This window comes from Megalops cyprinoides, chromosome 8 (assembly GCF_013368585.1).
Source record: "Megalops cyprinoides isolate fMegCyp1 chromosome 8, fMegCyp1.pri, whole genome shotgun sequence".
Lineage (NCBI taxonomy): Eukaryota > Metazoa > Chordata > Actinopteri > Elopiformes > Megalopidae > Megalops > Megalops cyprinoides.
In genome coordinates, this window is record NC_050590.1 from 3,525,371 (window position 1) to 3,535,423 (window position 10,053).

A 10,053-nucleotide genomic window follows, 5' to 3' on the forward strand; every position below is an offset into this window, starting at 1 on the left:
ACTATGCGCCGAAATTACGCTGCACAACGCCCTCAAACAGGATTCATTTCCGCCACTAGCCTGGTGAACTTTATGTCCCCGTTTGATGATCCTAGATCAGCTACAGTTTTTCTTATATAATGGTTGGAGTCAGGAGTAAAGTCCCACAAAATGTTCCTGGGTCAGTTTGGGGCTGCCCTCTTCCTAGCAAAGCAGGAAGTCGTGTATGTTACGTCACCTTTCCATTTGGCCATTGGCCAAACGACTTTATCAGGCTCTAAGCTCCTCCTTCCACGGAACTTGGCGTATATTATTCCTTGTCACGTCGTTCGCTGCTGCCATTTATGTGTATGTAAATCTTTTTTCGAATATCATATATGTAAAAATAGATGCATTGAAGGCTGGCAGAAAAATCGACGATATTAAACGCATTTACTCGAGAGACCTGCTGGTTACAAAACGAATCTGGACAAGTGAAGGAGAGAACTGCCATCCGCACGGTTTTCGCTGCAGCTTAGCCAGGGAGTAAGATAGCTGAAAAGCGTGGATTGGTTTATTGTTTTCTGACAGTCTTAAATCACCATGCAAAACTACACGAAGGAAGTGAAGCAGTTCGTAGAGGATCATGCTACAGGAATTACTCTTGCCGTCGCCGCAGGTAATGATCTTCGTGTGCCTGTTGCATGACGCTACTGCGGCGGTAGTTGGTGTAAGAAATAAAGCAGTGTAAAAAGTATGCAACGTTTCAGCTGTTGCTTACCCGAATGTTAGCAGACATCAGCGCTAATATATCATAGAAATGATATAAAATATAAAATAGGCATATTTGCCCGCAGTGGTTTATCGTGCATACGAAGTTAAAGATTACAAAGATGTACCATTAATGTTTTGCTGTTACATATTGTACCATCGACATGCTACAGAACCATAGTTCTGTATAAGATGGGTACCTAAATATGATGACGAATTGCCTGTAACAATTTCGTTATGACTACGCTCCTGTTCTAATAATAAATGGCACGACATGCTACCGAAAGTGTTGTATGGTTAATATATGGTTATACACATCGTAAATGACGTACTCAGAGACGTTATAAGCAATTACATACTTTGTTCCTAAAATGACCAATAACTAGTATGTGCCACCCATTGATACAAAGTATACATATACTGTTTTGTGTGCTTGATGGAAATATCGCAGTTTAAGAAGCAATATTTCACACCCGTAAACTGTCCCCTTGAATCCCACAGGCTGTCAGTCATTTGTCAGTTTAACTTAGGAAAGTTTGCACCCTAAAACCTCTGAATCATGAGCGTGAGGAGATTGTGTGTACCTCACATTATTGGGACACAGCGTTAGAAAAGACAGTTCTGTTCTGGCAGAAATCCATCTTGAACCTTGCTGCCTAATGCAACATGAATGGTGAGTTATCAAAACACGCTAAATGGTTTTCATTATGTGGGTGACAGCCACGGGCAGGATGCCATATGGTGTACTGTAGGACATCCTTTGGTTTAGGCCTTCAACTCAAGAGAGAGGCTACAAGTGACAAGGCCATCTTAGTGAGTTGTTTCAGCCTTGGTGCGTATTAGACTGAAAGTGTCCCTCTAAGGCTGTCAGAAATATTACATAATACGTCTGTAAGTCTCGGTTAATGAACTGAGCTATAGGATGTCTGAAAATGCACACTGTCCTGCCATTGTTCCTCCGTTCGGACACACAACAGCTCTGTGCCGATTGGCTAACCCTGCTGATGATGCTGCAAAAAATATACAAAGGCTTTGCTGAACAGAGAGCACAAAAGACTGGTAACTGGGGTTTGTGAAATCCTCATTTTCTCAACCCTCAACTGAATTTTTTCCCCCTCACAAATGGCAGTTCTGTGATATTTCAGTCAGGTGAACAAGCAAACATGAAACAGCATGTAAAATAGGATTGTGTGCCAATTGGTTCAATTTGCTTATCAAATTAAGTTCAATTAAGTTATAATTGAGTTCAGTAAGTTCAATTTGCTTATCAGTTAAGGTGTATAGGATGGGGGTGGGGTGGCCTGAAGTCTAGAATCCTTTTGTGACATTTCTGTTAGGCTGGCAAGTTAACGTTCAAAAATAAGCTAAACGTATGTTGTATAATTCTGTCTTTTTACTCTGGAAGGTTAATGAAATCATTACTGCTGAATACTACAGTCATCACCATTATTAGGTATGCTGCTTGTAAAGTCCATATGAAAATATTTAACATTGGTAGCAGTGTAGCATAGTGGTTAAGGAGCAGGGTTTGTAACTGAAAGGTTTGATTCCCCATGGTGGCACCTCCGCTGTACCCTTGGGCAAGGTACTTAACCCACAATTGCCTCCGTAAAACATCCAGCTGTATAAATGGATGACATTGTTAAAACTGTGACTGTAACTGATGTAAGGTTGCTCTGGATAAGAGTGTCTGCTAAATGCCAATAATGTAATGTAAAAACATTAACGCTGTAATGAATACCTGCGTGGTGGACGGTTCAGATGGTGTGATACGTTAATCTGCTGCATGGGAAGAGTACCCCCACACCTAATTTAGGGTTAGGGTTAAGGTTAACCTTAACCCACCTGGTTAGGGTTAAGGTTAACCTTAACCCACCTGGTTAGGGTTAACCCACCCGGGCGTTGACGTGGGCGCTGTGTCTGCAGGTGTGGGGCTGGTGGCTCTACGCAGGTGGATCGCAGGGGGCGTGTGCCGTAGCAAGGCCCGACTGGACGGGAAGACGGTGCTGATCACAGGGGCCAACACCGGGATCGGGAAGGAGACTGCCGTGGATCTGGCCACCAGAGGTGAGCTGCCAAGTGCTACGAGCGCTGCCGCTGTCTCTCCCGAAGCCAGCAATTAAAATTACACTGTTTTACACCGCCCTATCTGCTTGGCAGGCACACTTATCCTGGGCAGTTTACATACGTTTCCATGATATCATGATATTTTGCATGTTGTCACTTCATACTGTCAGATATATCAGCTTTTAGTGCAAAGGAAACTCGGTTTTTCAAGGGTAGGATGGTGGTGTCCCACTTATAAGGCCCTTATAAGGCTAGTTCTGTAACCACCATGCCCCAGTGCTGCACTTTCCCACATGATGCACCCGCTCAGTGCTCTGACTACACCAGTGTGGCCTCCCTCCACAAGTCTAAGAACTTCAGCTGCTTAAAACAAGCTAGAAATCCTGCTGGATTGCAGCCCCTCTGTAGGACCGTGGTTATGGGGCAGCAGTGTAGCATAATGGTAAGGACAGAAGGTAAAGGTTTGTAACCGAAAGGTTGCTGGTTTGATTCCTGGCTGGGGCACTGCTGTTGTACCCTTGGGCAAAGTACTTAAGCCACGATTACTGCAGTAAACATCCAGTTGTATGAATGGATAAAATTGTAACCCGTGTAAGTATCTCTGGATAAGTCTCCTAAATGACAGTAATGTAGTTTAATGCACTGCATGCCTGGTGTAGCCCCACTTCAGAGGCCAAAACAGCCAAGCGTTCTGTCCACTTAAACCCTCTCACTCACACACGTGCTTCACCTGGCCTTGCTGTAGCTGCCTGGATAAACAAATACCCGCTCACAGCCCTCAGTGTGCGGCGGGGACCAGCTGACAGCCTTGTGCGCGTCCCCAGGGGCGAGGGTTATCCTGGCCTGCAGAGACATGTCCAGGGCCAACGCAGCCGCAGGCGAGATCCGTCAGAGGAGCGGGAACGGGAACGTGGTGGTCAAGATGCTGGACTTGGCCTCGCTGCAGTCAGTCAGAAACCTGGCGAAGGACATCCTGGAGAACGAAGAGAGACTGGACATCCTCATTAATAATGCAGGTACGTTTTGCATCCACTTGGGGGAACTGTTGCATTTCTTAGAGCCTTTCTGCAAACCTACAGGTGTCTCACTTGCTGATAAATCATGTTCAGAATTCGCCTCGATCACCACAGACTGTTTGGATCAAATGTTAATAAGTATTTTCTACACCACAGTGCAGGTATGCACTGTGTGGAGACTCTAGATCCTTGTTCATATGCCATCTCCCCTGCTGGGTTCAACCATGTGAGGGATTAATCTCTTAGCTAACTGTGTACCTACACACATGCACACATACCTTCCTGTGACTTAGCGAAGTACAATTTCAAGTGTACGACACTGACCTTTCTATAGCTGAAGATACTGTTAAATTTGTCTATAAGATTTCAAACGTGGCTTTATTTCTTTTTTTTGTACAACAGATGTGCATGCAGCTGGATAGGACACATATAACAAAACGTCCGAGTCTGAGGGGAGTAAAGGGCAAGCTGTTGCACAGGTTAAATGGAAACCGTAACTGATGACAGAAGAGAAGATCGATTACATTTGTGATTAAAAATGTATAGTTCTCCACATCTCCCTGCTGCTGCTCTTCAGCTTGCGATGCTGAACGGCCTTTGTCTGGTCCTTTCTCATGCCATCTCCAAGCACAGCAGGTTTATTGACTTTTTATTTGACAGAGAGTAAATCAAAAATCTAATTGAAAATTTGAAAATAGCAACCAAGTAAAAGAGAATTCAGTTCAGCAGTTTTCCTCGAGATACACGTGTGGAATTAGCAAGGGACAGTCCTGCTGTTTTATTTCTTATTAATATTCCTGTGAGGTCATGTTGTCCAGTTGTGTCCGCTTTTTATTGAAAATGAGGTGACTGTTAGTCAACGTCCCGAACACCAAAAAGTGTTTTGTTACGACAAAGAAGCAGATTTGTTGTTCGTAGCGAAAAACAGGAAGGTTTATTAGCACAGCCGGCCGCGGGAACATCAGCATTGAGCAGTTCAACAGCTATAGAATTCAGTTAATTTTTTATACAGTTAATAGCAGTCACATTTGCATATGAGTCTGATTGGTCTTGTGAAGCTGTGCATAGCTAAACAGCTCCCTCTCTAATTGGGTATTTCCTGAGCCCTGTAACCTAATTGGCTCCATAGGGTTCACAAGAGGTGCCATTTGGCTTTGTATTCAAATACACATCACTTGTCTCCAGCGTTTGTATTCGAATACACATCACGTGTCTCCGGATCAAACGCCATGCCATTCCACAAAACTGTCTCCTACCATGACCAATCTACAGCTCTGGCATAGAGGTTTAAAGAGAGACATTTACATAAGCCATTGCATCAAAATATCTCTGAATCAGCTGCATCATGTCTTTAACTTTAAAAAGTACTTTAATAACAGTAGTTAGCCTTAGTTATTGATACCCTGGACCTCTCAAATAGTCACATACAGGTAAAGTTGTGACAGGTGTATCCAGAAGGGATCGCCATACTGCTGTCATTTCATGTAGCATGTGTTTGTCAGGTGTCATGATGTGTCCCAAGTGGAGGACAGAAGACGGCTTCGAGATGCAGTTTGGCGTGAACCATCTGGGCCACTTTCTGTTGACCAACTGCCTCCTGGACCTGCTAAAGAGGTCCACCCCGAGCCGCATCATCAACGTCTCCAGCCTGGCTCATGAGAAAGGTGCAGCTTCAGTCCTGCTTGGCCCCCAGATTGGGGAAACCTGCCTGTTGGTTCATTTGTTGTTGGGGGTGAAACTTGTTGACTTCAGTAATTTTAGGCACAAGCTCAAGTGCATGAATGGATGTGATTAGGAAGTAAGTATTGTCAGGGCGCACAGGCTAGGACTCAATCGCAGACCCAAAGGAGAGTAGGTTTCCGGGCAGATCAACGAAATCACAAGGCAGATCGAAAAACCAGTTCACAGGCAGGGTCAAAACCAGAGAGGCAGTCCAAGGGAAAATCCAGGTACGGGAAAGTCAGAACGGGCAGGGTCGGTCACGGGCAGGCACAATCGGGCGAACAAAACAAAGCGGCAGGCAAAAACGGATCAAAAAACAGGCAGGTCGAAATCGGCAAACAGCAAAAGACAAAAAACAGCGGGGACGAAACAGTGGGAAACTACTGCTACGAACTAGCAACAACTACACAACAAACAGGGTATATATAGGGACAGTCTGATGAGGGGATGAGATGCAGGTGTGCAGGTAATCAGGCGGAGACAGGGCGGAGAGCAGGGCAGGGCTGAAACACAAGGGGAAAAACAAAAGCACATGGAAAAAAGGAAAAAAAAACCCAAAACACAAGGGCTAGGGGGCGGGAGCACTGACAAGTATACTGGTTTGATGCCAAGTTTCCTGAGAAGACCATGGTCAAAACACCTCACCTGACTATTAGACATGAAATGTTTTTCATTCAGTGATTTCAGGCTTTTATTACAAAAACATTATATTTATATGATTATTATAAAATTATTATAAAATTATTATAAAATGTATTTAGAATGACACATTTCATTTGTTGGTATGCCTGTTGATTGTATAGTGTGCATGGTTTGAAATACAGTTTATTTCAACATGCAGATTTAGTTTAAGTGTGTAGGATTTGGTTTTGCTTATAAATTAGCGTGCAGTTTTCCTTATTTTATTATTTCCCTTTTTATATAATTATATAAAAATTGAGGTGTGTGTGGTGTGTGTTGGTTTCATCCTTGTCATTTTCAGGGGAGATCCACTTTGATGACATAAACCTTGACAAAGACTACTGCCCTCAGAAGAGCTATCGGCAGAGCAAGCTTGCCAACGTGCTTTTCAGCCAGGAGCTGGCAGCACATCTGGAAGGTAAGAGAGTCGCTCTGCAGAAACTATAGGCCTTTATCTCTGAATGTGTAACAAAGGGAGGCGCTTGGGAATTTGTCCTACAAAACTTTATTCTGACCGTTGATGAAGTTAGCAGGAGTGTCAGTGTGAAATACAATGCCTATTTGCCGTCTGTGTGTGCTTTCATTACGTTACTTCATTAACAGGTGCCAGCATCGTTATCATTTTGTACAAGGTGCTATTACTCAGAATGCCTCACCTGGGAGTCGAACCTGCGACCCCTCTGGTGACAGGCCCAGTTCCTCACCCACAGTTATCATTGGCAGTTATTATTGGCATAAGAGCAGACCCTCTTAACCACAGTGACTTATATCAGTTACAGTTTTTTTTACAATGTTATCCATTTATACAGCTGGATATTCACTTAGGCAATTGTGGGTTAAGTACCTTGCCCAAGGGTACAGCAGCAGTGCCCCAGTGGGGAATCGAACCGGCAACCTTTTGGTTACGAGTTCAGCTCCTTAACCACTATGCTACACTGGCACGCAACAGTCCGACTCCAGCTCCCCATGCTGTGTGCTTTCACTATGGTTGAGTATGAGCTCTGACTGCCATACCAACGAGCCTGGATCTTTGGCCCTGCAGTCAAGCTGCAGGGTTGGTATCCTGTAGACCCGGGTTCGAGGCTGGCAGGTGGGGTGACTGCTCTCGCCCTACGCTACACTGTGCATCTTGGCTGTATCTGTCTCTCCTGCAGGTACCGGAGTGACAGTCTATAGCCTGCATCCGGGGGTCATTCGCACAGAGCTGGGCCGCCACTTCTGGCCCATGATCCCTCTATGGAAGAGGATTATCTTCCAGCCTTTGCTGCTGCTGATCAAGTCCCCCTGGGAGGGCGCTCAGACCACCATCTACTGTGCTGTGGAGGAGAGCCTGGAGAAGACCAGCGGCCTCTACTACAGGTAGTGCCCCGTCCAATCAGATCCCTCCATTTACAACAAGCTCAAACTCAAAAGCGGATTCGTCCATCGTTTATCAAACTGAACGCCTGCTCTCTGTTCTGACCTCAGCGACTGCGCCCCAAAAGAAGCCGCGCCCCAGGCTCGCGACGCTGCCACCGCGAAGAAGCTCTGGGATGTCAGCGCGTCCATGGTTGGCCTGGCCTGATCCGGCATCTGTGACTCACCCTACCCACAATGCACTTCTCCAGACGGGAACATATGCATTTGCTTCTCAGCTCTGCTGCTGCCTTAATCATGAGCCTTTATTTGCACTCTGCTTAGAATGACGCAGTCTCTGGTGAGCCCTTTCCAGGAGGCTGTGAAGTGATAACTTTCACACGGATGTTTTATTCAAAATACACAGACTGGTACATAGAATAACACTACACACTGATGTATACTATACTATACTACACAAATGGTGCAAATACAAGGCTTTAAACTCTTAAGGGCTGTCTCACTTTTTAAATTGTGTGGAAGCAATACATTGTTTTATGCTCTGTACATTTATTGATTAAATCCTGAATGCTTTTTAATCAAGAAAATTTTGACGGGTTGTAGTGCACAGGACATATTTGCTGTTTATTATTTATTAGGCTAAGCCTTATTGTCGGCAGTCATGCCCGTATGGCAGTCAAATGGAAATACTCCTGCTCTCTCTTCACATTCTCAAAGGTCTGTCATTGTAATTGAAGATTAACTTTTAAAGTACTACCAACTCGCTAGTTGCAGACTTGATAGAAATTATTTAGCTAGTCATTTAGTATTGCATTATTTTTCGCGAGTACGTTTAAATATATATTTTTTTGATTGAATCTGGATCTTTCAAAGTGCATTCTGCATTTTCATTTTAGTTTACTTTTAGTTTAGTTTCAGTTTAGTTTCAGTTTAGTTTCAGTTTAGGGTGGCATTTAGCAGGGACCATGCAAAGCACATTAGTTGCACCAGATTTAGTTATGTAGCTAATTTGCACCTGCAGTCCCTGGGCAGAAAGCACATTAAAACATTAAAATACATTACAAGCAGGAAGCATAAAATAGCAACATAAAATACAACATTCACAAATAAAACAAGGCTGGAAGGGGAAAAAGACATTACATTTATTATGCACTAATATCCATAACAAAGGCAAATATTAGTCTCTACATGATTGGGTGGTCTTGAGTCAAACTTTTAGTCTTGGTTTAAAAATTCTGAAACTTGTGGATTCTCTAATGCTGGTGGGTGTTGGATTCCAGTTCCCGGCTGCCTTGACTGTGAATGCTGTTTGTCCAAAAGCTGTCTTCCTGAATTGTGCCACACAGTCACCTCTAGCTTAGGCCCTTGTCTCTCTTGCATCGTCACTTGCAAGAGATAAACATCTTTTTAATGAAGGAGGTGCTAGCTCATTAATAACTTTGTATATCAGGCAAGCGTCTGAAAATGTAAAACTGTCGAAGTTCAACAAGTTGTGCTTCTTTACAATATTACAGTGATGATGACTTTAGGGTTGCTCCTGCCTGGGACCAGCTTGAAGTGTAGTATGATAAATAAAGAACATCATGGAGGGTGAAAAGCTTTGTAGCAGATAAAGGCAGTTGATGTCTAATGTGTTTGATGTGTTGATGTGTGTCTGATGTGTTTAAAATTCATCATCCATATGTTATAAGGCATTAAAAGAAAAATTGAACTTTGACAGTTTCAATAAGAGATACTATGGTATACAATGTGTCAAAATATTTTTTTTTAAATCCAGAAATATTGCACCAGTAACGTCACGTAAGTCAAGACTAGAAATAATTTGTTCAACAAAGAAGCAGTTAGCTATTACAGTAGAATGGTGTTTCCTAAAGCCAAACTGCATAGCACACAGAGGAAAGTGGTCTATATTCAGGTGTGAAATCAGTTGATCACAGATTAGCCTTTCAACTGTCTTGGAAATGATTGGAAGAATACAGATAGGTGATAGTTGGCTACATTTGGTAGGGTGACCAGCTTTGAAAGTAGAGGTTATGACTGCTGACTTCCAGGTAGAGGGGAGCTATGACTGACAGGTAAAGAAGGTGGATGATAAGAGGATAGAAGATGGTTTTGTACTTCTTTATAAAAACAAAGTCACACTCAAAGACATCTTTGGCCTTAACTTTCATTGTAGAGGATTCTGAGATTTCTGTGATAATCAAAAGAGTCGATTTTTAATTGGGGGGCTGGGGTGTAAGTTCCTTAGGTCTTACACTAAAATTTTGTATCAAATCTTTAAAAAAGTTATTAAACACAGTAGCAATTTGGTCTTTATCTTGTGTTAAGTTTCCTTGAACGTGCAATTCAAAACCTCTACCTTCTGTCTTTTTGCCCTTCATTATGACTCTGTTGAGGTTTTTCCAAATTAATTTGCTGTAGCCTTTTGCCTCATTTATCATATCAATAAAGGAGTTTGCTCTAGCTTTTATCACTTACCACT

The 10,053-nt window shown here is 43.2% G+C and overlaps 1 protein-coding gene across 1 annotated transcript; it reads left to right on the top strand.

Moving 5' to 3' along the window:
- The first annotated feature begins 283 nt into the window (after positions 1 to 283).
- si:ch211-107o10.3 (uncharacterized protein LOC407663 homolog) lies at positions 284 to 7,951 on the top strand. Its single transcript, XM_036535060.1, has 7 exons — positions 284 to 637; positions 2,656 to 2,796; positions 3,621 to 3,812; positions 5,315 to 5,476; positions 6,517 to 6,633; positions 7,370 to 7,574; positions 7,683 to 7,951. Exons 1-7 carry the CDS (start codon positions 562 to 564, stop codon positions 7,777 to 7,779), a joined length of 990 nt encoding a protein of 329 aa, XP_036390953.1. The 5' UTR covers positions 284 to 561; the 3' UTR covers positions 7,780 to 7,951.
- The last annotated feature ends 2,102 nt before the right edge of the window (positions 7,952 to 10,053 follow it).